The sequence below is a fragment of the Bubalus bubalis genome, chromosome 18 (genome assembly GCF_019923935.1).
Source record: "Bubalus bubalis isolate 160015118507 breed Murrah chromosome 18, NDDB_SH_1, whole genome shotgun sequence".
Taxonomy (NCBI): Eukaryota; Metazoa; Chordata; class Mammalia; order Artiodactyla; family Bovidae; genus Bubalus; species Bubalus bubalis.
Window position 1 is genome coordinate 61,990,337 of NC_059174.1, and position 25,895 is coordinate 62,016,231.

At 62.4% G+C, this 25,895-nt stretch overlaps 5 protein-coding genes across 8 annotated transcripts; 3 read left to right on the forward strand and 2 right to left on the reverse strand.

The window, feature by feature from the left end:
- Window positions 1–1,234: 1,234 nt before the first annotated feature.
- On the reverse strand, window positions 1,235–3,937 carry RPL28 (ribosomal protein L28). Of its 2 annotated transcripts, none has more exons than XM_006064021.3 (5): window positions 3,791–3,937; window positions 3,347–3,435; window positions 3,141–3,264; window positions 1,535–1,653; window positions 1,235–1,371 (listed from the first exon to the last, which is right to left on the reverse strand). In XM_006064021.3, exons 1-5 carry the CDS (start codon window positions 3,864–3,866, stop codon window positions 1,282–1,284), a joined length of 498 nt encoding a protein of 165 aa, XP_006064083.1. In that variant the 5' UTR covers window positions 3,867–3,937; the 3' UTR covers window positions 1,235–1,281. The 2 variants fall into 2 exon arrangements, with proteins under 2 accessions (XP_006064083.1, XP_006064084.1); XM_006064022.3 differs by having other exon boundaries at window positions 3,347–3,485; window positions 3,791–3,932.
- A 10-nt stretch (window positions 3,938–3,947) lies between these two features.
- TMEM238 (transmembrane protein 238) lies at window positions 3,948–8,637 on the forward strand. Of its 3 annotated transcripts, none has more exons than XR_006545894.1 (3): window positions 3,948–4,450; window positions 4,691–4,990; window positions 8,510–8,637. XR_006545894.1 is itself a non-coding variant. In XM_025269656.2 (3 exons), exon 2 carries the CDS (start codon window positions 5,515–5,517, stop codon window positions 6,052–6,054), a length of 540 nt encoding a protein of 179 aa, XP_025125441.1. In that variant the 5' UTR covers window positions 3,972–4,450; window positions 4,691–5,514; the 3' UTR covers window positions 6,055–6,061; window positions 8,510–8,637. The 3 variants fall into 3 exon arrangements, 2 of the variants coding, with proteins under 2 accessions (XP_025125441.1, XP_044786861.1); XM_025269656.2 differs by having other exon boundaries at window positions 3,972–4,450; window positions 4,691–6,061; XM_044930926.1 differs by having other exon boundaries at window positions 4,444–4,568; window positions 4,691–6,061.
- Window positions 8,638–9,510: 873 nt separating this feature from the next.
- Window positions 9,511–10,709, reverse strand: TMEM190 (transmembrane protein 190). The gene is made up of 5 exons (XM_025269658.2): window positions 10,584–10,709; window positions 10,463–10,498; window positions 10,039–10,164; window positions 9,877–9,961; window positions 9,511–9,786 (listed from the first exon to the last, which is right to left on the reverse strand). The coding sequence occupies exons 1-5, from the start codon at window positions 10,639–10,641 to the stop codon at window positions 9,549–9,551; spliced, it is 543 nt and encodes a 180-aa protein (XP_025125443.1). The 5' UTR covers window positions 10,642–10,709; the 3' UTR covers window positions 9,511–9,548.
- Window positions 10,710–15,110: 4,401 nt separating this feature from the next.
- IL11 (interleukin 11) lies at window positions 15,111–18,970 on the forward strand. Its single transcript, XM_025269657.2, has 5 exons — window positions 15,111–15,259; window positions 16,422–16,594; window positions 16,766–16,852; window positions 16,958–17,119; window positions 18,329–18,970. Exons 1-5 carry the CDS (start codon window positions 15,253–15,255, stop codon window positions 18,497–18,499), a joined length of 600 nt encoding a protein of 199 aa, XP_025125442.1. The 5' UTR covers window positions 15,111–15,252; the 3' UTR covers window positions 18,500–18,970.
- Window positions 18,971–20,253: 1,283 nt separating this feature from the next.
- FAM71E2 (family with sequence similarity 71 member E2) lies at window positions 20,254–24,647 on the forward strand. Its single transcript, XM_044931101.1, has 9 exons — window positions 20,254–20,593; window positions 20,783–20,937; window positions 21,044–21,302; window positions 21,565–21,589; window positions 21,773–21,834; window positions 21,945–22,048; window positions 22,144–22,196; window positions 22,299–22,381; window positions 22,896–24,647. Exons 1-9 carry the CDS (start codon window positions 20,444–20,446, stop codon window positions 24,645–24,647), a joined length of 2,643 nt encoding a protein of 880 aa, XP_044787036.1. The 5' UTR covers window positions 20,254–20,443.
- Window positions 24,648–25,895: the final 1,248 nt, after the last annotated feature.

A 25,895-nucleotide genomic window follows, 5' to 3' on the forward strand; every position in this document is an offset into this window, starting at 1 on the left:
GAAAACAGCCACTCCACAAGTATCTGCATACACTTTTGTGTACACACACATATACACGCCACAGGTCGATCTCGTTACCAGCAGCTAATTACCGCACTCACCATGTGTAGGCTGTCCCCCAGGCATTCATTAACCTCCTTAATTCTAAGAGGCAGAGAGAGGGGCACTCACTTGCCCAAAGCCAAACAGCTAGAAACTAAGCTGGAAGGAGCCAGGGAGGCACCCAGCGGCGGTGCCTACATCCTGGTTGTAACAGACACCAGGAAGTCAGCAGCAAACCCAACTTCAGACCCAGCGAAGAGAGACCCTAGAGACAGCTGTGCTCCTGGACAAGGGCTGAAGGCAGGCTCTGCCGCAGAGTGGAGTGGGGAGAGCCGAGGGGGCTAGGCGTGGAGGGGATAGACATCTGCAACGGGGCAGCAGATGAGGTCAGGGTTGTAGGGCCGGAGAGCTCACTCCCAATGCAGCAGGAGGCAGACGGCTGGCCAGGCAGGTTCCTAGCCAAGAGGCTATGCAAGGATGTGGCCGCTGCAGACTGCCTTCCCCTCTGCCACTGGGGACAAGGCCCCACAGGGTCCTGGACTCAGGAGCTGCCTGGTGCCCCCAAAGGCAAGCTCCCTTCCCAGATGGGCACTTGGCCCAGAACCAAAGGCCAAGGCACGAGTGGGCCCTGCCCACCACTAAGTCCCAAGATCCTTAGTTCAAACCTGCAGGGTCCCCTGGGAGACTGTGAGCTGCCAGGACCCTCAGCTGAGGGCAGGGTCAGTCTGCACCTCTCCTCCCCACTGCAGCTCCCACCGGGGCTTCCAGATCACCCCAGACGAACAATGGTGCACAGCCAGGGCCCCAGACAGCACACACGTCACCTTCACAGGCCACAGAACTACCCGAACGGAGGTGCACTGCACCTCCATCCAGATGCCCACCCCTCAGGAGACTATTTGGAGACCAGAAACTTCCACGTTATGTTTATCCTCAAGTTTCAGCATACACTGGCAGTATGTGGTGTTGTGATGATTCTAGGTTTTACTTCATGTGCAATTCCTGTCTCCCTAGTGTCTGAATGTACACCAACCACCAGACAGGCAGAAACGCTGGGCCACGGACTCAAGCCCCCTGCCTGGAGCTGGCCCTTCAGACCCAAGATGCTGGGGAACCTGTGTGGTGCCGGTGGTCCCTGGGGAACAGACGGGAGCAGGGACAGACTCGAGTCTGCACAGAAGACTCAAGTGGAGGCGGTGGCTGACAGCTTTATTGCTCTGGGGAGGGGAGGCCAGAGGCTCAGGAGCTCTTGGTGGGGCGGCTCGGCTTCCTCTTCACCATCACAGGCTTCTGGCTGCGCAGGATGGCGCTGGCTCTGCGGATGGCGGCCTGTAGGCAAGGCGGGCTCAGGTCACCTCCCCTGGGAGCTTGTGCCCCCCACCTTGTGTTCTCAGAGCACAGGTCCTGCTCCACAGTCCGGAGAGGACCGCCCCTCACGGCACGCCTAGTTGCCCCGGGCCCCCGCCCGCCTCGGGGGTCCAGCCCCGCTCACCATGCGCAAATCCGGGCGGTACTTGTTCTTCCGGATCATGTGCCGGATGCTGCTGAGGGTGGCCCGGGCGTTCTTGTTGATGGTGGTCCGCACGTAGGAAGTGGCCGGCTTGCGTTGGCCTGGGGGGGACGGGAAGAAGGGGGGGCGCCAAGGGTCAGTGGGAGGGTCTGGAATGTCGGTGCCCACGCCTGTTTTGAGGGCAGAATCTCACCCAGAGACACCGAGTGCCTGGGCCGTGTGAGTGCAGGAGGCTGCCTCATCTCCCACCTCCACTTAGGGCACATTCATAGGGACAACCACAGGCCAGGCCCTGCACCGATACAGGTGTCTCCTCCCTACCCCAGCCTGGAGACAACACTGCTCAGCTCACTGGACAAAGGTGGGCTCCCATGTGTAAGGTCGCATGTACACAGCAGTCGTCTCAACCCAATTGAGGAGGGCACTTGGCACCGCACGGGCCAGGTAGTGAGTGCTCCCCAGAAAGCAGCTCTGCTCCTCTCACGTCCACACCCTCCCAGGCCCAAGCTACCACAGTCTCAGCAACAAAGTCCAAAAGGCGGAGCTCTGAGGCCTGGCCCTTAACAATGAGGCGTGATCTGGAGCCACAGGAGGGACTGGAGGAGGAAGGGCAGCGGGGTGTGTGTGTGTGTGTGTCTGGGTGTGCCGAGGACCCTGTACCACACTGGAGGTTTGATGTTAGCCTTCGCTGACCCCAGAAGGGAGCCCACATTACCCCCTCAGGTCAACCCAGTTTCTGACAGCCCATAAAGAGCTACCAACAATCCAAAAAGCAAAGCAAAGCAAGGTTTTTGGGACCCAGCACCCCAGAACAGGGCTCTCAAGAGTGTGGGAATCTGGGAAGCCTAACAGCTTAACCAACTGGCTGCCCCGGGACTGCACCCTTGGGAAGAGAGGCTAACCCTTGTCCCTGTGAGACCACAAGGCAGCAACTGTGGTCGGTGCTGTCAATGAACAGGACACAGAGGTCAGAACCCACAGAGAAATCAATCAGGAACCTGGAAAAACTCGTTCCTATCTCATAAAACCCAGTGCCCATTTAAAAACAAGTGTGGAAGGTGTGATACACTAACTCAGCTGTTATCCAGAAACCCCTCTTCTCCTTGACCCCTCTAAAAGTCTAAAGACCAAGTCTGTGGGGGAAACCAGTTTATGGGGGGGTGGGGTGGGATGCTGAGACCTCCTTCTGAGCTCCCCCAGCCACAACTCGAGTCTAACTACTGCTTCAGAAGCTTCACTTCCCACATGTGGGAACTAAAAGTCGGTCCCTCATCTGTTTGCCTCCGTTTCCTCACTTGTGGAGAGACTAACGCCCACCTCCACCTGGGGTGCTTCAGGATTTATTCTTAAAACATCATCAAACAGCGGCAATTTTGTAGTCCTGACTCCGGTCCTATAAATTTCGCCGCTTTTCAGATGATGAGCTCGTGTAACTGGTAGGCTCGCTTGGAAAGGAACCAGCCTCCCAAGCAAACACCTCGAGCCCAGGAATCCTGATTCAACAGCACAAGCACCGACACTGAAAAGCCACAGCCCCCTGCCCCGGATGGGGGTCAGTTGCCTGGGCCCAGCCAGGGTAAAGGCTCACCGGATCTCCGCTTCATCACCACCACGACCCCTTTGCCGTCCGCCGCCGGCTCCACACCCACGGTCTTGCGGTGAATGAGCCCATTGTAGCGGAAGGAGTTGCGCGCTTTCAGGTTATTCGGCTCCTGGGAACGGGAACGAATCGCGGTCGTGAGGGGCGATAGTGCAGGCCCCTCCCTCCGATCGAGGCGTCGGGGCCCCACTTACGGTGCTGTACGTCTGCTTGTTCCTCTTGATTAAGAAGCTGGAGCAGTTCCGCACGACCATCCATTGCAGATGCGCGGACATGGCGGCGACTGCGGCGAAAGGGGACGCGGGAAACGTCAGGGGAGCAGCAGGCAGAAACCTGACCACAGAGAAGGGGTGTTCTGGGTCCTCGCGGGGAATGGGGGGGAGGGCACCACGTGGGCCGAGGGCGCCTAGAAGTCTGCCAGGTGGGGCTGAGCGGCCTAAGGCGGCGGGGCTGAACTCAGGCGGCCGAGACTCACTACAGGGGACGAGGCGATGAGAACACACAGAGACCTAAGGCGGCAGCGCCGGAGAGCAGCCAAGAACGCGAGGGGCGCGGTGAGAGCGACCAGGCCGGCGCACAAACACGGGCAGCGGGCGCGAGAGGTAGGCACGCGGGAAGAGGAAGAGGTCTCCACTCACCTCCTCTCGGTGCGGCGGCCGGAGACGGAAAGAGGCACGCTGGGGGCGGGGCGACGCCTTTAATATCGACACGCATTTCCGCTTCCTGTCTGGACACGCGCGTGCGGTCGGCTACCCCGGCCTCCGAGGCAGCTCGTCAACGTTCGGCTATTTCCGCCAGCCAGTCGCCAACCGTTCGGGGCCCTTCGGAAGCCTTCCGCTAGGGAGGGCCCTTTATGTGTCCTAGGAACTCCACGGCCGGATTTCCGAACGGGTATCACTCCAGAGGCCCCCAAGTCCCCTTCCTCAGAGGCTTCTTTCCAACATGGCCACCCAATGCTTGGCACAGTATGGGTGCTCACTACACATCTGTCTGATAAATGAACCTGTGAGTGCGTGAACTATTTAACCCCAGTTCCAGGGACTTCAAGGGCCTCCAGCTTCTTCGTAGACCGTCGGCTATTCCCGACGAAGGCAGCAGGCCTCTCGAACATCTTCGGAACTCTCCGGAAACGCCCTTCGGAAGGAGGGCCGCCTTCCGTCCTCTTGCCACATGCCCACTTCGGATCGCTTCGGAAACACTCGGTCTCCATTCGGCCACCTTCGGAAAGCTTCGGCTATCCCCGGGAGCCCCTTCTCTCAATTCGCCCTCCCCCGGCCCCTCTTCAACGCCTGAACCCTGTGAGTCTAGAGAGAAGTTGGACCGAACTTTCTCGCAGTCCGCCACCCTGGGGGGACGTGGATTTCCTCTAAGGGCGAGTTGTGTTGGAGGAGAGGAGATTTGCCTGCGAAACCTCTGGTTCTCTTAGAGCTTCCATTCCCGTTCCCCCTCTTCCCTGTGCCTTGCGGCCTGGCGCCCCATTCCCACCAGCACCGTTCACGGCCGTTACGCTTTATGCAACTTTTCTTTTCTCTTGTCAGGGTCCTCCTTAAGGGGAAAGAACCTCGCCTGATACATCTCTGTCACAGCCTGGCGAGACTCCCAAGTGAACAGAAGGAACGGCAGGGCCTTATGTCACCTCCATCAGGACAACTCGTGATTATGTCCAGGAACTCCTCGAGGGCAGAGGCTTTGTCCATCTCCTTGCCCTTGGATTTCGCCCCTAATGAGTCCCGACAGTCCCGAGGCCCCAGGAGAAATCTGAGCAAACAGGGACGTTGGGGTTTGCCTTGCTCCTTCCAGTGGCGTGCTCTAAATCTGATGGTGGCGACAGAGTTCCTGTGAGTACGATCCACAGTTCTGTCTTTGGGCTCATTCTCTCTGGACCACACAGGCGACCTCGGCAGGCAGGCAATAAGTGCCCACTTCCATCCCTTAAGGCGCCCTGACTTGCTGATCCTCTGCTTCCTCCTGGGGGCCCAGGGCTTTGTCTGATACTTGTTTTTTGACCCCACGTGTCTCCACCGCGGGGCCCGCTGCCCAGGAGGCGCGGGAGGCAGGCAGAGAAACAACGCCACGGCTCCCCCCGCGCCTTACGGTGCCGCCATCAGAAAGTCCTGAATTTGGACCACGTGCGGCTTCAGACTCCTTGGGGGCACAGGGGGCCCGGGCCACACTAACCTGTGCGCCCAGCCGGCCCCAGCATCGGCTCCTGAGGGCCAGGGCGCCCCCAGGCCGGGCCCTTCCACACCCGGCCCGGCCCAGGTGACCAGGAGAGCGCCGGGCATACCTGGCGCAGAATCCTGACCCCGCCCCGGGCCGCACCCGGAACGCGGAACGCGCTCTCCGCGGGTCAGAGCCAGCCATGGCGGCGGCGCCGGCCGTGTGCACCTCGCCCGGGACCCCGCCGAGCGGTGCACCGTCCCCGGCGGCGGGCGCGCCGGGGCTGGCGTCCGGCCTGGGCCGCTGTCGGATGGCGCTGCTGCTGGCCGTGGCGCTGGACGTGGCGGGCATGGCGGCGTTGCTGACCGGCGTGTTCGCGCAGCTGCAGGTGCGCGGCCGCGACTTTGGCGACCTGCTTATCTACACGGGCGCGCTGCTCGTCTTCCTGAGCCTGCTCGGCTGGATCCTCTGGTACACCGGCAACATCGAGATCTCGCGCCAGGAGCTCGAGCGCGACTACGGCCTGAGGCCCTCGGCGCTCGCCCGCCTCGCGCGGAAGCTCTCCCGCCGCTGGTCGGCGCCGGCTTCCTCCGCCGCCGGCCGGCGCGCCGCGCCCGGCTCCCGGGGAGCGCGCCGCGCCGCCCGCACGCCCCCGCCGCCCGCCGCCGGTTCCCGCCGCGTGCGCCTGCAGCTCGCCTCGCTGGAGGCCGGGCCCGGGGCGGCGGGAGCGGGCACCGAGTGAGCCCGAGGTGAGGGGTGGGGAGGCGGGACGGGGCGGGTCGGGGACGAGGGGAGAGACGTCAAAAGGACAGGGAGGTGGAGAGACGGGGACAGGGACACGCGGGGAAGAGAGACAGGTAGAGGTCAAGATCGGGAGGGAGAGAAGCGAAGAACACAGAGATCAGAGGACGAAGACCCAGAGACAGTACGCGTGAGTGTAGGCCGGGAGAGACAAATGAGAGCCCGTTCTCAGACTTGGGAATTTCCAGGTCGCTCAAATGGTAAAGAGTCTACCTGCAGTGCAGGAGGCGTGGGTTCGATCCCTGGATCAGGAAGATCCCCTGGAGAAGGGCGTGGCCGCCCACTCCAGAATTCCTGCTTGGAGAATTCATGGACGGAGGAGCCTGGTGGGCTATATACAGTCCATGGGGTTGCAAAGAGTCGCACATGACTTGAACGACTAACACACACACACCTCAGCCATGAGGGCCGGAGAGTCACTATCGGCTCCTTGGATATTTGGGGATATTGGTCCCAGTGTCTCCAGTCTCCAGGCACACCCAGTCTCATTTCCCATCCAGTCCTCCCAGTGGAACAGTCTCTGAGGTCACTAGTATTACCGTAACATCCCAGGGAGGACACTGAGGTCCCCAAAAGGTGCCACCTCTTGCCCAAGGGGGGCTAGTTGTTGTACTGTCCAGAGTGCAGAGACCTGCTGTGGCTCCCTGCTGCCCTCTGGTTGAATCCAAGCCGCTCACTGTGTGTGTCCCCCACTCTCCAGCCTTCTCGGCAGTGATGATGACACCCCTGCCCCCCACCCCCGTCCATCATGGTCGGGATGTCTCGCACCAGTTGGCCTCTGTCCACGCCTTCACCTTCATCAGGGGCGCACTTGTAGTCTTCACTCTGCACAGAGAGTTTACCAGATGTCTTTTACGATCCTACTCCGATTTCAGTGCCTTTTTCTGGGTCTTCTCATGGTCTGAGTTACCCTCTTTTATTGTTTATATTGCCATGTGTTGTGTGTGTGTGTGTGTGTACTGATACTGTCTCTCACACCCAAGAGGGAGACCTTAGAGGGTAAGATCTGGGTCTCTGGTGTCTTTGTTCTTAGCATTCTCCAGCTAAGAGTGAACTCAGGAAGTCAGAGGCTGATGATTGGGTGGGTGGGTGGGTGGATGGATGGATAGATGAGTGGTGGATGGATGGATGGATGAATTGGTTGATGGATGGGTGGGTGGATGGATGGATACGGTGGGGGTTTTGGTATTTTGTTTTTGGCTGCATTGTGTGGCTTGTCGGATTTAAACTTCCTGACCAGGGACTGAACCCAGGTCCACGGCAGTGAAAGTGCTGAGTCCTAACCTCTGGACCTCCAGGGAATTCCCAATACAGTGGGACTGATTGATGACAGTTAGGTGGATGGATAATTGAATGGATTTGGGTTAGATGGGTAGGCAGACAGATGAGAGGACAGATGAAAGGGTTGGTTGGTAGGTGAATAGGTAAGTGGAACAATGGATGGATGACCAAACCAGTTTCCCAAATGAGGGGTTCCATAAACGAATTAAATCCATGTCCTAAGACATTCTCTATTGGTGATGAATTAACTTTCCTCCTCTGCAACCAGAAGGATGCTAGTTATATACCTTTTGTGTGTGTGTGAGAGAGAATTTCGAGAATAGTCACCCAGATCATATGCTACGTTCTGTGGTTCAGATGAGGAAACAGTTGAAGACGAACAAATGTATGCATAGACAAAGCATGAGCTAATACACAATTTGAAATACCATGTAGAAATAACAAGCACTGGTTAACATTACCCCCTGGAAACACTTTACCTTGCCCAGAAGTCTAACCCAGCTGTGGCGGACCTCTGCTGCCAGAACCACTTGCCAGAAACTGGCCAAGCTGATCAGACTCTAGGCCCCTCTGAGAAGGAGAACAGGCCTGTCCAAAGACAGGACTCTTATCACGGGCAGGGCGAGGTGGCTCCAGCACCCAAAAGACAGAGAACTGGAAGTTGAACAGAGGGACTGTGGGTGGGACTCGAGGCGCTCTTCTCTGCCTCTGGGACCAAAACCCGTTGAGATGCACAGCACCAGCCCGTGTCATTTCTCCCCCGTGTAATCTTCTCTGTCTCCGCCTCTCTGTCTCTCTGTGTCCCTGTGTCTGTCACAGTCCATCTCCCATGTCCCTCTGTATCATTGTGCCTCTGTGGTCCCCTCGACTTCTCTCTCTCCCTCTCTCGGCCTCTGCCTGCCTCTTGTCCTCCACCCTGTACCCCTGGGGTCCACTGCGTTAAAGGCGCAGTTGCTGCTGCACAGCAGGCTGTGAAGAACGGAGGAGCCTGAATGAGCAAGTGTGAGAGTCCGTTGTGAGGGGCCAAAGCAGGAGGAAGGGGCCCCTGGCCGTGTGTGGTGGACCTGGGATGCAGGGGTCCCAAGCCGCCACTAACCCCACCCTCCCTTCTGCAGATGAACGCGTGGCCCCAGCTGTGAGCACCCGATGGAGACGTGCTGCCACGCCCAGGAGCCCCTGGCCACCAGGATACGCCTGCCTGTCTCCCATCTCTCCTGCCCCAGATAAACGGCTCTGCCTCCCAGCACTGCATGTCTGTCTGGGGAGGGACACTGCTGGAGTAGGGGAAGGGGCCCTAGGAGCCTAGCTATCCAGGTGGCCCCCTTGTGGAGGGGGGACAGGAGCCAGGGGCGGGGAGTGGGGTGGGGGGGTGGGGGGGGGAGTCGGACAGGGAGGCCAGAATCTCAAGCCCAGTCCCAACCCCCCATCCAGACCTCCTGCAGCCCATTGTCCTCAGTTAGTTTGGGGTCCCCGGAGAGGTAGACGAGGGACAAAGGCTGCAAGATATTTATTGGGGAAAACACAAAACTCGTGTGGAGGGTAGGCTGGTGTGGGCTCTGTCTCCTGAGAAAGGAAGAGGGGAGGAAGGGGGCCGGGCAGGATGAATCTTCAACCGTAAGGAGCTTCCGGGAAGGTTTCCGTCCCGAGGCCGAGGGCTGCAGTCGTCCGGCGTTGGTGGGAATCAGGGCGATCGGCTGCTGGCCCAAGGGCCGCAGGACCCCACAGGCTGGCGGGTGGGCAGCAGAGACTGTCAGACAGTGGCAGAAGGACAGATGAGGGGCTCGGATGCCCGTGAATCCCCCCCCAGCCCAGCTGGAGTCTCAGCTGAGGCCACCCCCACTCATCCCCACCCCCTCAGTCTAGACCCCCGATGATCACAGCCCGGGACCTACACTCAACTCAGGGTTCCCGTTAGCTCAAGTACCTCTCAGCTCAGATCCTCCGCACTTACTCCGGGCCTCTCTCATTCCAAACGCCTGTCCCCTCGCATCCCCTGTGATCACAGCCCAGGCCCCCCCGTCAGCCCAAGACCCCCCCAAAACACACACACACACACATTCCCAGCACTGCGCCCCCCTGCTTCATGCTTCTCATAAAAGAGACCGAGCATCTCTGTGCTACGTCTGTATTGAGGGGCCCCTCCAGGGGGCGCCCCTAATCATCTTCGTCCCCCCCTTCCGTTTCTTCGCCGCCTTCCGTCCCCTCCCCCTCGGTGCCCCCCGAGACATCCAGGGCCCCCTCCGTTGGCGCGGCGGGGGGGATGCTGCCGACAGAGGGCGTCTTCTTTTCGCTCGGAGTCCGGTCCTTGGACAACAAAGAGACCGTCCTGGACAGGTCGCACTTGCCCTTCAGGAACCAGGGCAGCCGCAGCATGTCGTGTCGCCTGGCCCACCTGGCGGGGAGGGGACACCGTCAGCCGCGCCGTCCCCCTGCCCCCACGCCCGGGTCAGGGGCGCCCGCCCGAGCCCCGAGCCCCACTCGCCAGAACAGGCAGATGCTGGTGATGAGGAAGAGGAGGCCTCCGCACGTCCAGCCCAGCGCCCACATGTGCTTCCGCCGCATGTTCTCTGCACAGAGCGGGGGCGGTGAGACCCAGGGCTCCCCGCCGCCAGCCCCCACCCCAGGGCCCCGGCTCCCCGCGCACCATCCGGACGCTGGTGGTAGCAGACCCCGTCGCGGTAGCAGCATCGGAGACGCAGGCAGAGATTGGGGTTCTCGATTGCCGCCTGGCCCCCGCAACTCTCCCGGTCCCACACGTCTCCTTCACAACCTGGGGACCCATCACGAGGGGCAGCGTCCTCACGGAGCCCACAGCCTGGCCCGAGGCCGCCTGCCCAGAGCCCACTCCAGCCCGGGTCCCCAGCCCCTGTTCTATTAGAGCCGGAGTCCAGGCCCCAGCCCCTCCTCCCTCAGACCCCCAGCCCCTCCTCCCTCAGACCCCCAGCCCCTCCTCCCTCAGACCCCCAGCCCCTCCTCCCTCAGACCCCCAGCCCCTCCTCCCTCAGACCCGGGGGTCTAGTCTGGGCTCCCTGTCCCTGGGGGGACCCCGGGTGTCCTCCACTGCTCACTCCATGGATAGAAGAATCCCTGGATTCCATTCCCGTCTGTGAAAGAAAGAGCCCTGTGGGGAGACTGGAGGCTGAGGAGGCCCCCGGCTCCGCCCTCCGACCCTCTCGCCAGCGCCCTCACCTGCTGAGCCCTGCATGAGCAGGAGGAGACCCAAAGCTGGGATCCCAGAGCCGACCATGTTGCCTCCCCAGCCTTCTGGGGCCTCTGTGGGGAGAGACCTTGAAGGCCATCACCCCAGCAACCGGCTTGGCCCCACCCACCTCCCTGCCTGACCCCTAAAGTTCTAAGTTCTGTTGCTAGGGAGCCCCCTCAGCAGTGGGGAAGCAAAAAAGGGGGGGGTCACACTGGCCTGGTCATGCCTGGTTGCTAGGGAGTTGCTTCCTTAGCAACCAGGTGGAAGGGGCCTTGGGGTGGGATGGGGCCCTGGTGTTAGAAGAGCCCTCTCAACAACCGGGTGCAAATCAAGGGGGAGTCTAAGTCATCTCTCCTTTGCCAACCAGGGGACCCCAAGAGTGGGCACCCCGAGACCTCTTGCCAAGGCCTCCCTCTGCTTAGTAAACTGATGCCTGAGGGGAAGGTCCAGGGGGCCCAAAGACTCCTCAGACCTGGTTGCCAGGGGGAGGGCCTCCCTAGCAACCAGGGGTGGGGGGCCTGAGGCCCAGAGGACCTCACTGAGCCCCATTGTTAGGAAGGATCCCGAGCAACCAGACCTAGGAGGGTGATGAGGAAAATGGGGGTCAGGCCACATAGCCCCTGCTCAGGCACCTCCTGGTCCCAAGGGCACCCAGGCCCCCGATGGGGAATGTGTAACCAACCAGAGGGCTGGGCCCCCCAGGATCCAAGAGCTCTGAAGCCTGGTTGGTGGGGCGGGGAGGGGGGGGGTCATAGGAAAGGAGCCCCGTCTAGCGCGTCTCAGTTTCTGCACCCGCAAACGGGGAAACACACCCAACTGGGGTCCCCAGGCTTCTGGTCCGGTTCCCCAGTGGTGGGGTAGGAGGCCAACCTGGGGACTGGGTTGGGAACTGATCCTGAGTTCTCCCCTGAAGCTGCGCTCAGCTTCCAGCCAGTGAGGATGGGGCTCATTGCCCCTGGAGTGTTCTGTCCTCGTGTCCAGACCCGGAGTCTGAATGGGGAGGCATGGGGTCTGGACCCCTGTGTTCCTGAGGGAAGAGGGGCTGGGGGTCTGGATCCCTAGGTCTAAGGGAGGAGGAGCTGGGGTCCTGGACCCCCGGATCTGAGGAGGAGGCGTGGGGTCTGGACTCCCGGGTCTGAGGAGGAGGCATGGGGTCTGGACCCCCGGGTCTGAGAGGGGAGGGGATGGGGGCCTGGACCCCTGGGTCTGAGGAGGAGGAGCTGGGGTCCTGGGCCCCTGGGTCTGAGGAGGAGGGGCCAGGGGTCCTGACTCAGGTCTGACAGAGGTGGCCCAGGGGGTCCTGACTCAGTCTGAGGGTGCAGGGGGCAGGGCCGAGGTCTGAGGGCAGCTGACCAGGAGTCCAGAGCCCCCTCCCCAGAAGCCCTGTGAGGCTGCCTCCTGGCCTCCCCACCTCCTGTAAACATCCTGGTGGGTGCTGAGTGGGCCCGGGGTTGCCTTCGTCAGAGATGACACAGGTCAGAGGGGCTCGGCAGGGGGCCGGGGGTGGGGGTCAGAGGGGTTGCGGGGCTGAGGCCCGGCAGCTGCTGACCATTTCCTGTGTCAACATCATCTGGACCCACTTCCCAATTCCCGGGATTCCTCAGGGATCAAGGAGGGGGTGGGGGGCGGGGCCGCGGGCCCTGGACCGCGGCTTGGGGCTGGGGGGGCCCACCGTCATGGCCCTCACCGCTAATGACAGGTTTGGGCCGCCTCTGCGGCCCGCCTGCCCCGTCACCCCCCAGAGGCCAGACAGGACCCCCCAGGGACAGACAGACGGACACACACAGCCTCGGATCTGCTGACCTCACGCCGGCCAGCTCCACCTCAGCCGGGGGCCAGCCCATGAGCAAGGACCCCCTGCGGCCCGTCATCTCCCAGTGGCATCTCCCCCACCCCCCGCGTCTGTGACCACCCCTCAGCGCCCGGATCCCCTCTGGGCCTCTCCCCGTCTTTGCCTCTAAGTCCCTGAGCTTGTCTCTCTGTGTCTCTGTGGGTCCCGACGTTTTGTTTGTTTGCATCTCTCTCTCTCTGGTGCCTCAGTGTGGTCCCATCTCCATTTGTCACTGTCATCTCCTGTCATTGTGATCTCCACCGTGTCTTTCCCTGAGGTCTCTGCCTCTCTGCAGAAGTGGCCCAAGTGTCCCCACCTTCGGGGAAGACCCGGGAGTCCTGAGAACTCCCACCAGCCCCCTGCAGCCCTCCCCCTACCCTGGGTGGGGAGATGACTCCCACGCCCTCAAGGTGGGGGCTGAGGAGGGGGCTGGTGCTGGGCGCGGGCCGCTGACCCGTACCCAGACTCTGGACTGCACTCCCCAGATTGTAGCATGCCCACAAGTTCTCTCCGTCTTTCTTTCGAGAAACGAAGGTTTCCCGCCTGAAGGACACCTGGGTCTGCGGGAGGAGGGGGCTGGGAGCTGGGCTCCTGGACGTGAAGGAGGAGGTGGAGGCTGGGGGTCTGGACCCCCGAGAGAGAGGGAGGAGGCTGGGGAGGCATTCTTGTGATCCTCGGCTGAAGCAGCGGGTGGGGGCTGGCACCTCCCCTGCCCTGCCCCCTGTCAGTGGAGGGGCTGCCCTCCGTCCGACAGGCTGGCCCCAGGCCCAGGCCCCCACACCCCCTCGGGCCAGGCCATCCCCCAGGCTGGTGGCCTGAGTCACCTTGGCTGGCCCCACCAGTCTGGGGGGGGCTACGTCAGTTCTCCCCTCACTGACGCAGCCTCGGGCCCCCCACGCTGACTCAGCCGGAAACAGACCCCCTGAGGGGCGGAGACCCAGTGGTCAGAGGCCTGGGTCCCAGCGCTCGCGGGGGCTGGGGAGGGCCCCTGGGGGGCCCTGGCAGGGGTGGCCAGGCAGACTGAGAGAGGCAGAGCGAGCTCTCACCTGAGGCGATGAGGTCATGTCCCACCGTGGGGGGCTGTGACCTCACCTCCCCGGGGGCCTCAGCAGTCGCCCCCCAAGTGGTGGGGTATGGGAGGGGGGCCTCCAGCCTCCATCCATCCCAAGGGTCTCCCTGGCAGCCGCTTAGCACAGTCTGGGGACAGCGTGGCGGGGGGTGCTCTACAGGGAGACTTTCGAAAGTCCTGGTCACCTTTTGATCTCTCACATTCCTCCGTCCTCCTTTGCTACCTTAATCCTAGGGGCTGCTCCTGGGGGCTTGGGCTCCTGTCTGGGTCCCTCACTCATCCTGCCATGAACCCCGGGAGCCACCTCTGCTCCATACCCCTGGTGCTCCCCGGTATATGTGAGTCTGTGTTGGCACCGCTGTCCCCTGGAATCTGTGTCCCCCTCCGGCTCCAGCCCCTGTCTGCTTCTCCACCTCTCTGCACGTATGTATTCTCCCCGTCCCTGCCCACCCCCAGCACTCTCCCTGTCTCCCCATCTCCATCTCCCTAGGGGCCACATCTTTGTATCTGTCTCCCTGGATATGTTAATAAAACATCAATGGTGAGAATGGCAATGGTTCACATCGACTGAGAGTTGACTGTGTGACTTTACAGGAGTGAACTCACTGTCTCCCTGTGCAGGCGTTTGGGGAGGGTGCCTGGGGTGTCCCCATTTCACAGACAGAGCAGCTGAGGCACAGCGAGGTGAAGCCACGTGTCCGAGGTCCCACACCTGCTGGGTGTCTCTCGCCTCTGGTCCCTGTCTCTGCCTCTGGTCCTCTCTCTCCACGTTCCAATGTGTCTCTGGGAGAATGGCCCCCCTCTGTCAGTCCCCATGGCTGACCCCTTGCCGGCAGATGCCTCTCTCGGGACCTCGGCCCCTGGGGGTGGCTGCATCTCTGTCACCCTGCCTGTGGCTCTGTTTGCTGCTGCCCTGCCTCGCCTTTCTCGGACACACCTGTCTCTGTCTCTTTTCCTTTTGTGGGGGAGGGTCTCTCCAAATCTCTCCTGCTATCTTTGTGTTGCTTCCTGGACCTCACCTCTCTCCGCTGGTTTTCTCTGGCTGTCTCTGTCTCTCTGAGGAGATCTCTGTGTATCTCTCTCTGCATCTCAGACACTCCATCGCTGTCTTGCGGCCCATCTCTCTGTGTGTCTGGACCTCCTTGCCTGGGTCTGGGTCTCTGCAGCCCCCTCCCTCTCTGTTCCTAAAAGCGTCTCTGCGCTCGCACCTCCAGCCCCCATCTTCAGCTCCCCGTCTCCCCATCTCTCTGCCAGCCACGGTCCACCCAGGCCCCCCCGCCCTGCAGCCAGGCCCCGTTCTCAACAGAGTGTGTCTGCCCCGGCGGCCGGCCGAGGAGGTGGAGGGAGGGGACGCCAATGACCTCACCAGCCCCTCTCCGACCACCCCCCCCTTTCCCTTTTCAACTTTTCCAACTTTTCCTTCCGTGCCCTCCTCCGAGAGCGGCGGCGGCGTGAGCCCTGCGAGGCAGCCGGCTCCGTCTGAATGGAAAAGGCAGGCAGGGAGGGTGAGTCAGGATGTGTCAGGCCGCCCTCCCCTGCCGCCTGCCCCCCGCCCGCCCGCCTCGGCCCCCTATATAACCCCCCAGGCGTGCACACTCCCTCACTGCCGCGGCCCTCTCTGCTCACACGCACATGCCTCCCCTCCCCAGGCCGAGGCCCAGCTGACCCCCAGGGCTCCCACGGCAGCGGACAGGGAAGGGTTAAAGGCCCCCAGCCCCCTGCCCCCTGCCCTGGGGAATCCCTGCCCTGTGGGGACATGAACAGTAAGTTGGTTCAAGTTCCTGGAGCGGGGAGTTGGGGGGCGGGGGTGGACGGGGAGGGACAGCGGAGGGAGGGACCGTCGCTGGAAGGGTGGGGAGCAGACAGAGCGCCGGAGGAGCGCGAGGCAGCGATGGGGAGGCGGGGACGCAGCGAGCAGGGCCTTCGGGGCGCGCAGGGGCCCTGGGCAAGGAACGGGCAGCGGGAGGGGTGCGAGGCCGGGTCAGGGACGCGGAGACCTCGACGGGACAGCGCCAGGAGAAGAGACAGAGATGGGAGGCCCACGGACAGACAGACAAACGCTAGGGGCTGAGCCCGAAGGGCCCGGGACCCCCGGGGCGTCAGGGGGCCCCGGACACCCGGGGACCCCAACCGACAGGCTCCAGGAGAGAAACTGAGGCAGAGGGCCCCAGGAGGTCAGAGCGGACCCCCCACTCCCCACCGCACCCAGCCAAGGGGAGGAGAGAGGGAGACGCAGGGGCGCAGACAGAAACAGCAGAGACAGACGAACGCGGACAGACCGACGGACCGCGGGCAGGGAGGGCCCGGGGGGCGGACCGGGGGCGTGCCGCTGGAGCGGAGCGGCCCGAGGGGCGCTGATTGGTCGGCAGGCGGGGTGGGCGGGGCGGGGGGGGATGGGAGGTGGCGGCCCGGGGCCCCAGCGCACCTAGCCCAGGCGCCCTCTCCGCCCGCCGCGTGCGTGCTCGGCGCGCCCGCCTCCCCGCCACCCGCCGCCCAGGTGCGCCGCGGGGCATCCCCGACTCTGCGGCCCGCTCAGGTCGGCCCCCGCGGGGGCTCCTCCGGCGGCTCCGTCTCCCCCGGGTCTCTTTCCCCTGCTCTCGGTCCGGCTCGGGCTCCCGAGCCCCGTGAGGGGGGCAGGTCCTGGCCTGTGCGTCTCCCCCGACCGTGCCCCGCCCCGGGGCCCGGATCCCGGCGTCCGGGGGCGGACGGGAGACGCCCGGCCCGTCTACCCGCCCCGGGGCCGCGTCTGCTCCGACGGGCGGGGCAGCCCGAGCCGGGGAGGGAGAGGGAAACCCGCCCAGGCCCTGCGCCGAGCCCTGGGTGCTCCGCCCGGGGACCCAGGACCCGCACCCCAGCCCCTCCTCCCTCAGACCCCCGGTCGGGGCTGAGCCACTGCCCTCTCCCCCGACCGCTCCACCTTCCCAGGTGTTTGCTGCCTGGTCCTGGCCGCCCTGAGCCTGTGGCCCGATAGAGCTGCTGCCCCGGGGCCGCCGCCCGCCCCGCCGCGGGCCTCCCCGGACCCTCGCGCTGAGCTGGACAGCGCCGTCCTCCTGACCCGCTCCCTCCTGGCGGACACTCGGCAGCTGGCCGCACAGCTGGTAGGACAGCCTGCAGGGGACGGGCAGGGGCCAGGACCGAGACCCGGAGGGCTTCAGGGCTACCAGGGTGGCCGAGACAGGGGGGGAAAGGGGGTCAGGGGCGTGTGGTGGGGGAGGAAGGACCCCCTGGAGCTGGTCTGGGTCCCTCTCACGGCCTCTTTTCCCCCCAAGAGAGACAAATTCCCAGCTGACGGAGACCACAGCCTGGATTCGCTCCCCACCTTGGCCATGAGTGCGGGGGCGCTGGGAGCGCTGCAGGTAAGGGCGGGGGTGGGCCAGTGAAGCGGGTGCAGGGGGTTGGGGGCTGGTGTGGGCGCTTGCCAGGCGCTCCTTGACGCCCCCCGACCCCCGCCGGGCCCCCAGCTCCCGGGAGTGTTGACACGGCTGCGGGCAGACCTGTTCTCCTACCTGAGGCACGTGCAGTGGCTGCGACGTTCAGGAGGCCCTTCCCTGCGGACCCTGGAGCCCGAGCTGGGCACCCTGCAGGCCCGGCTGGACCGGCTGCTGCGCCGGCTGCAGCTCCTGGTACGATGACCTGGCCCTGAGCCCCCGGACTCCAGGCCCATTCTGAGACCCTCTCTCTGTGTCCCTGAGGCCCCAGACTCCAGGCCCACTCTGAGACCCTCTCCCCATGTCCCTGAGGCCCCAGACTCCAGGCCCACTCTGAGACCCTCTCCCCATGTCCCTGAGGTCCCGGACTCCAGGCCCACTCTGAGACACGCCCCCACCCCACCCCCACCGCCATGTCCCTGAGGCCCTGGACTCCAGGGCACTCTAAGACCCTCTCTCTGTGTCCCCGAGGCCCCGGACTCCAGGCCCACTCTGAGACCCTCCCCCTGTCCCTGAGCCCCTGGACTCCGAAGTCCTGCCTGGAAACTCTAAACTCTCACCTGGAGACTCAGACCCCATGATCTTGTGACTCCGAGTCTCCCACCCTGAAGTCCTAAGATTTGAGAGTCCAAACCCTCATCCCAAGACCTGGAGACCTTGGCCCCAAGACAGGAAGATTCCAGACCCCAAGCCCAGGGAATTCTGAACCTCCAGACCCTGAGACACCCCCGCCCCCCCCACACACACCCTGGCCCTGAGATCCTGACACCTTAAGACCCCAGACCCTATAAGGATGAGCTCTGATTCAAAACCAGCCTGGAGTCCCTCGCTCTGCAAGCCCCAGACCCCAGGGACCTAGATCCTGAGATCTCCAACAAGAAGACTGCAGACCTTGAGCCCTGAGTCCCCAAGAGCTCAGGCCTAGGTTGTGACCCCTTAAGACCCCAAGACCCTGCCTTTCTAAACCCCAGACCCAAGACCCTGAGGTGGTAAGACTTCAGTCCTCAGTTCCTGGACATAAGCCCAAAGGCCCTGGAACTCAGACTCCGATTCTCAGCTCTGAGACCCCAGACTGGAGGCCCCAGCCCTCATCCATGAGTGTCTGAGCTTGATCCCAGAGACCTCACATCTAAGACCTCAGCCCCAGGATCCCAGCCCTGACCTTACAGACCCACCCCAGCCCCCTGAACTTGACTCTGGAACCCCATCCTCAAATTTCTGAACTCAGCATCCTGCAGGACTCTCTCCCTTGACACCCCAGCTTCCAGCCCCGAGATGCTGTGGAAATAGGCCCCCTGGCCCTCCTCCAACCCTGGTTCAGCACAGGCCTCAAACCCCTCCCCCTTACTTGGACACCCTATTGCACCCCTGGCCTGACGCTAACCCTCTGTTCTCTCCTGGCAGATGTCCCGCCTGGCCCTGCCCCAGGCACCCCCAGACCCTCCGGCACCCCCCCTGGCACCCCCGGCCTCAGCCTGGGGGGGCATCCGGGCAGCCCACGCCATCCTGGGGGGGCTGCAGCTGACGCTCGACTGGGCCGTGCGGGGCCTGCTGCTGCTGAAGACTCGGCTGTGACCCTCCGCCCAGAGCCACCAGCGCCATTCAAAGCCAGATCTTATTTATTTATTTATTTTGGGATGGAGTTGTGGCGGTCAGAGTATTTCCACCCCCCCCCCCACTCCATTCTCTCCTAGTTAGAGACGATCCCTCCAGGATCCGTCCCGGAGACCTGGGCAGAGGGGCATCTGTGCCTTATTTATACTTATTTATTTAACAGGGGTGGTGGGAGGCAAGTGGACTCCAGGGTCCATGAGGAGGAGGGAACTTGGCTCCCAGATTCGTGGGTCTCTAATAAGTCTGGCCACAGGGTCTCCCTGACCCCCACCCCTCTGGGCCTGGGCAGGAGCATATTATTATTTATTAAACTATTAACTTTTTATGTTGGGGTGGGCAGGGAGGGGGAAAGGAGGCCTGGGTTTTTGTACAAAAATGTGAGAAACCTTTGTGAGATGGAGAAGAGGGAATTAAATTCGTCATACACATCCACTTAGAGGTGATTTCTCTGGGGGCTGGGGGCTCGATGCTGGGGTCCCTGGGGGGGGACTATCTACTCTCTGGGTCACCCCCAGAGACCATGAGTTCTTGGTGCTGCTTCTGAGCCTCACCTGGTGGCCAGCACTTCATAGGCACTCAATAATTAGAAAGATTCAGAAGTTTACTAGTACAGGGCAAAGTTGCAAGTTCAAGGCTGTCCTTTATGGCAGTGTTTACAACAGCAAATTGAAAACAGACTAGATGCCCAACAGTAGGGGATGGTTATATAAATTATAGTGCCTACCTATGTGACAGAACATGGCAGCCGTGAAGAGAGATGTTAACAGAGCCTGCCTTTGGCATAGGAGGAGCAGGCTACAAACCACTGTGATCCCCATTGTGTGTGTTTACACATGTAGGTATGTAGATAGAGATAGATATATGGATTATTTTAAAACCCTAGAAGGAAATACACCAAAATGTTGGCAATGGCCAGCTCAGGTAGAAGGTGGGGGTGGGGTTGCTAGTGACTTTTATTATTTGTGCTTCTCTGTATTTTCCAGAACTTTTATTACAATGACCACGTATTTTGCATGACACATTAAAAAAAAAAACAACACTATATTTAGAATGACAGAGTAGCAGCACCCACCCTCCCCAAAAGACCTCAGAAAGGGACAACAATGACTATTCACTGCAGGCCTTCTCTGGGCCAGGCCCGAAGTGTGGGGTTTTATTTACAAGATTCCCTGCACTCCCCGGTACCCACCCCCCTCATTTTACAGAGGAGGGAACAGGCTCCTGGGGAATCCTGTCGTTTAAGGCCACACAGCTAGGGAGAGTCAGTTTGACTCTGCCCAGTCTGGCTTATTCCAAACCTGATGTCCGAACGTACAGCACTGGGCCGTTACAAGTTCGTTGTAACAATGTACGGCAACCACTACCACAGACACAAGTTAGATACAGGGAAACTGAAGCCCCTGGCAGCATGGACCCTCCCCCGGGTCTGGCAAAGGGTCATTGGCAAGTGGGGACTGTAACTGAAGCCTCCCCCTCTTTAAGAGTCAGAAACCCTTGGATTTAATTATCCGTTTACAGCCTCCCAGAGGGACCCTCCCAGGGCCCTGGGTTGTCTAGTTTGGGTCTGCAGAGGGTATTCTGATTCACCCACCCCAGCCCTTGGGACTCCGGGGCAAGGTACCAGGAGCAGGAGAAAGGAGCCCACTGTCCCTGGGGGGTTCCCAGGAAGCGCCTCACCTGTGGTCCATGAGATCATAAAGCCCCGAGGAAGGCTCCTCCCCGACGCCGGCGCGGACCACCCCTGGAGGGCCATGCCCGAGCCCTGGGGAAGCTTCACCCGCTGGAGCAGCTGAAGTCCGAGGGGCTGGGCCCGGTGGGCTGGGACGGGGGCCGGGGCAGCCAGGCGTCGGGGTGCCGGGTCCCTGCCTCCGCGCCCCCGGGTGATCCGTCCTTTCTGCAGCGGCCATGAACCGGTTCCGGAACATGAGGCGTCCGGAGCCGCTCCGGGGCCCCCCGCAGTGGGTCCCCACTCTGGGCGAGCTGCAGAAGACCCTCCAGCAGGGGGAACACTTGCCCCTCCGCCCGCTGCCCATGTTCGAGAGTAACTTCGTCCAGGTCCCCGGCTCTCTGCGCCCCGCGGGCGGAAGAGGGACAGGAGGGGCGGGAGACCCCCGACCCGGGCTGGGGGATTCGGCGGGCAAGAAGCAGCTGGGAGGCTTGACGGGGGTGGGAGGCTCGCTGTGGGGGAGCCAGAGGAGCGTAAGAGACCCGAGTGGTCCCAGCCCCTCTCCCTGGACCCCCCAGGTAACCAATCGAGGGGCCCCGGTGTACGTGCACCACAGGACCAACCGAGTGACCATGGGCGTGGCCGCCTCCCTGCCAGGCTTGGTACTGCCGGACATGCTGCTGATGGCGCAGCCCCCCGAGGACAGGGAGTGCTCCAACCTCGTCCTCACCAGGTGCCTCCATCCGCGCCCTCGTGCCCCGCCCCGGGGGCGCGCTCTATCTCCGCCGGCCCCCCGCGCCCCCGGCGCGCGCTCCACCGCCGCCGTCTCCCCCTCCCAGGATGATCCCGCTGGACCTGGCCCACCTCTACGTCCACGACCTGTCCGCCTGGCGCCTGAAGCTGCGCCTGGTCACAGGCCGCTACTACTACCTGGAGCTGGACGCCCCCGACAGCGAGGTCGGCTTCCTGTTCGACCGCTGGATGCGCCTGATCAGCCAGCTCCAGCAGCCCGCCACTTCCTGGGCCCCCAGGACCCTGCACACGCCCCCCACGGGCCTCTCCCACCTAGGGCCTCCTGCCTCCACCTGGCGCCTCCAGGTGCGGCCCTGACCCCCACAAACCCCTGGGGGCAGCCATGGTTCTAGATTCCAGAGGGAGTCAGGAGCAAAAGCCATGAAAGTATAGGAGCCCTGGGAAGGGGGCTGGGAGTCTGGACCCCCGGGTCTGAGGGAGGAGGGGCTGGGGGCCTGGACCCCGGGTCTGAGGCGGGAGGAGCTGGGGGGTCTGGACTGAGGAGGTAGTGAAGATGTGGACACCAGGAAGAGACCCCTTCCTGACTGCCTCCCCTCCCCTTCCACAGGTCCCATCCCACCACAGACATTCAGGTGAGCTGGCTGGAGTGTCCACTGGGCCCACCCCCCAGTCTCAGCTCCTCCGCCAGGCGTGGATGGAGCCCCAGCAGTCCCTCTCTTCCCCTCTGTCCCCTGGCTGAGTGCCCCCATGAGTCTCCTCAGGGCCTCCGCCCATCATCCCTGGGTCCTTGACCTGACCGGTCCGTCTCTTTCCAGTCATGACTGCCAAGCCCACCTTTCCTTACAAGATTCTGACAGCTCAGAGACAGAAGGCCAAGGTGAGTGGGCCGCTGGGCCTGGGGAGGCAGGGGATTGGGGAGAGCAGGGTGGGTCGTGAGGGGTTGAGGGGCTGCACCTGCTGACCACCCCTGCACACACACACCGCCAGACCCTCAAGCGCAAATTCAAGTCTCAGGCCGTGGGCGACTCTCTGCCTCTCGTGTGGTCCCAGCTGGAGCACGTGGACGCCAGGAAGAAATCCACGGAAAAGAAGTAGGCTCAGGGCCTCGTCGCCCAGCAGGGCAAGGGGGCTGGGGGGTGGGTCTCGGTGCGGAAGCTGCCAGACTCACGCCAAATTTCCCCTGCAGGCCCCAACCCGACCTCCCCTCTGGCAGACCGAAGACTGAAATCCAAGTTTCTGGTGAGCACACACCCCCCTCCATGAATGGACCCCCAAAATTCTGACCCTTCTGCGGAGGGCTCAGACTGTTCTCTCCCTGCATCCCCTCCCCCTAACCCCCAGAGAAGCCCAGCATCACCATTCGGACCATTTTCAGCATCATTTCCAACACACCGGACCACATGGAGTCTACTCCCAAGGCAGTTGTATACCCAGGGCTGGGGCAACGCTTGAGACAGAGCAGGAGGGGCGGGGGGCCTGGACCCTGGGGTCTGAGGGAGGAGGGGCTGGGGGCCTGGACCCCCGGGTCTGAGGACGAGGGGCGGGGGGCCGGGGGCCTGCACCCCCGAGTCTGAGGGAGGAGGGGCGGGGGCCTGGACCCCGGGGTCTGAGGGAGGAGGGGCTGGGGGCCTGGACCCCCGGGTCTGAGGACGAGGGGGGGTCCTGCACCCCCGAGTCTGAGGGAGGAGGGGCGGGGGCCTGGACCCCTGGGTCTGAGGAGGAGGGGCGGGGGGCCTGCACCCCTGAGTCTGAGGGAGGAGGGGCTGGGGGCCTAGGCCCCCAGGTCTGAGGAGGAGGGCCGGGGGGCCTGCACCCCTGAGTCTGAGGGAGGAGGGGCGGGGGCCTGGACCCCGGGGTCTGAGGGCAGAGGGGCCGCAGCCGGCATCTGGGCGTCTCCAGCGGCCTGACCACCACTCCCCTCGCATCCCCCACCCACAGGGTTGCTCTGACTCTGAGGGCGGCGCGTGCCTGGCAGGCTTACTGGAGACCCCTTTACACTGTATCTCGGAGGACAGCCCTGAAATGCCCCTGCTGGGCACCTGTGACGACCTGGATATGTGCGTGTGGCAGCAGCACGTGGACAACCTGATGGACCCTGAGACCAGCACCATGTCCAGCTGCTCCATCCACCCGGCTGCCTACGCTCCCGACTTCCCCAGTTTCAACAAGAAGGCCAGGCCTCTGCCACCCAACTGGAAGCCCCTAGCTGTGCCCACTGCCCCTCATAAGGCTCCATTCATCCTTGACCAGTCCAAGAGGGTCTCAGCCATGCCTGCTCCACTGCAGATGTCCACTGCACCCGGCCCCTCCCAGAAGGCCACAGCTTATCCTCCTGCTCCCCAAAAGGCCCCATTTCAGAAGCCCCCTCATGTACCAACCGTTCCCCAAAAGGCCCCAGCCATGCCTGGCCCATCTCAGAAATCCCGTCATGTACCAGCCATCCTCCAGAAGCCCCCAGTCATGGCTGTGCCATCTCAGAGGGCCCCAGGAACACTTGGTATTTCCCCAAAGGCTGTTTCCCACCCTGCTCCCAACAGGAAATCTGTGTTCCTACCTGCCCCGTCCCAGAAGGGTCTGACCTCACCCACCCAACACCACATGACACTGGGCCCTGACAGTGTCAGCGTGGTGCCTTCCAGAAGCCACAGAGGGGGTGTGCTTGAGAAGAGGAAGCCTGAAGAGAAGCCAGAGCCGGTGAAGTTGATGGGCACCAAGGAGAAGAATGTGGTAGAGACGAGAACTCAGAAAACGACCATGGAGGTGCCTTTCACAACCACCGAGAAGAAGTCAGAGGAAGTCCTGATCCGCAGGGCCCAGGAGATTGCCGTGGATGGCTTGAAGGGCAAGGGAAAGCTGGAGGACAGGGTCCACATGATGAAGGAGGAGATTGATCTGGACATGCCAGGCTTCAAATCCAAGGAGGTGGGGCAGCAGAAGAAGTGGGTCAAGACCAAGAAACTGGCCATCCAACAAGCCCCCCAGGAGCAGACCAGGCCCTTCTCTGTGGAAGGGCTCACCCTGGCCAAGCTGATGATTATCGCTGGCTCCAAGGACCCCACCTTGAAGTCGGCTCTGGTCAACCTGCCCTCCTGGCTCTCAACTTCACAGGGGTGTGACTTGTCCATGATGGGCAGAGTACCCCTCGGCCCCACCCATTTGTCCATGCCAGAGGAGACGTTGGTGGGGGTCAGGGAGCAGCCGCAGTTGGGGGTCAGGGTGGAGGAGATGCCCCAGGATTCAAAGGGACCTTCCAACGTGTCCTCTCACCCCAGGCGTGCAGCCAGCAGCCCCAAGATGAATGTTGCCTCTCAGACTCCCATCCCTCTGCCCTCCACGAGGTGGGAGGACATACCCGAGTCACCCACCTCGCTGACCCCCATCTCAAAGATGGAGGCCAGGGTCTCCCAGCAGCCCAGGAGAGTGTCTCAAGAGCCTGAGAGGGGGCCAGACCAGGGCCCTGTGGCCACAGTGGGGTCAAACCTGGAGATCCTCCTGCCCACCCTCTTGGAAATCGAGAGTATGAAGGACGAGGCCTCCAAGGTGGAGAAGATAAAGAAGGAGCTGGGTGCCTTCGCTCCTTCACCCAGGTATTTGGCGGTGGCCATGATCCTCTCTACCTGGTGTCCACGAGGAGGCAGGGGGCTCACTGCCTCTTTCCTCACTTCCCTCTGGGCTCTCAGCGTAGAGTGAGCATCGACCAGGTGCCAGGCATCATTCTATGCACTAGGGACATGGCACTGAGCAATTCGGGGAGGGGGTTGCTCCTGGCATCTTTGGGGTGGAGCCCAGGGATACCCCTCAACATTCCACAGTGTAAGGGATGGTGCCCCACAAGATCACAGTAGTGCTGAGGTTGGCAACTCTGACAACAGAATTCACATCAATTGTATCGTATGTTAGAAGGCAGGAGGGGCTCTGGGCACATCGCAGGGTAGGGAGAGTTAGGCATGGGGGTAGGCAAGGGTACCGGGTTGAGTTGGTCCAGGAGGGCCTCAGTGAGCTGGTGTCATCTGTGTGAAGATCTCAAGGAGGGAGGTGAGGAAGCTGTGCGGACATCTGGGGAAATCGTTCCCTTCAGAAAGAACAGCCCTGAGGCAGGAGAGTATGTGATGTGCCGTGCAGACGCGGAGCTCCGGGACATCCTGCTGTGGGAATCACGGTCATGTGGGGCCTTGCAGGCCACCTGAAGTGGTGTGGGTTTGCTGCTGAGTGGCCCTGGAGGGTTTTGAGCAGGACGGCTGGAACTTACGTATATTAGAAAGGATGCTCTCCGGCTGAAGGGTGGAGAGGTGGAGAGGGACGGGGGGACGCTGGGAGAGGAGTGGGACAGGCCGTTGCCATGGTGACCGAGGCACAAGGTGATGGTGGCTTGGACCAGAGGGGTGGGGACGGGAGTACGGAGGAGTGGGGCTCTGCAGATGCTCTGATGGTTGAGCCCACGGGCCAGCTCATGGGCTGTGCGTGTTTGCTACGGCACCAAGGGTGACCTCGAGGTTTGAGATCTGGGACACCAGGAAGGTGCGGCAGCGGAGGCTGTGGGTGGAGCAGGTGTCAGGGAGAAGACTGGGAATTCCGTCCTGTACATCTCGCCTCTGAGATGTCAGGTGAGGATGTGGGGTAAGCTGCTGGACACAAGTCTAGAATGATGTGGGGACTCACCCGCACGTGGACAGCTTCCTCAAGCTATGAGCCTGGGAGGTCACCAGCGAGCAAGGGCAGGCGGAGACCGGGTCCACAGTGTTTAGGGAAAGGGGAAACACGGGTCAGAGAGGGTGAGCACGGAAAAGCCTCCTGAACCCACCAAGTGAAGAAAACGACCAGGAACATCATGGGAGTAGCTGTGTCGAATGCTGCAAGCAGGTGAAGGAAGACAGGAGGAGACAGAACCTCTGGATTTAACAGCAAGGAGGGGAAGAGGGAGGACCTGAATGGGGTAGG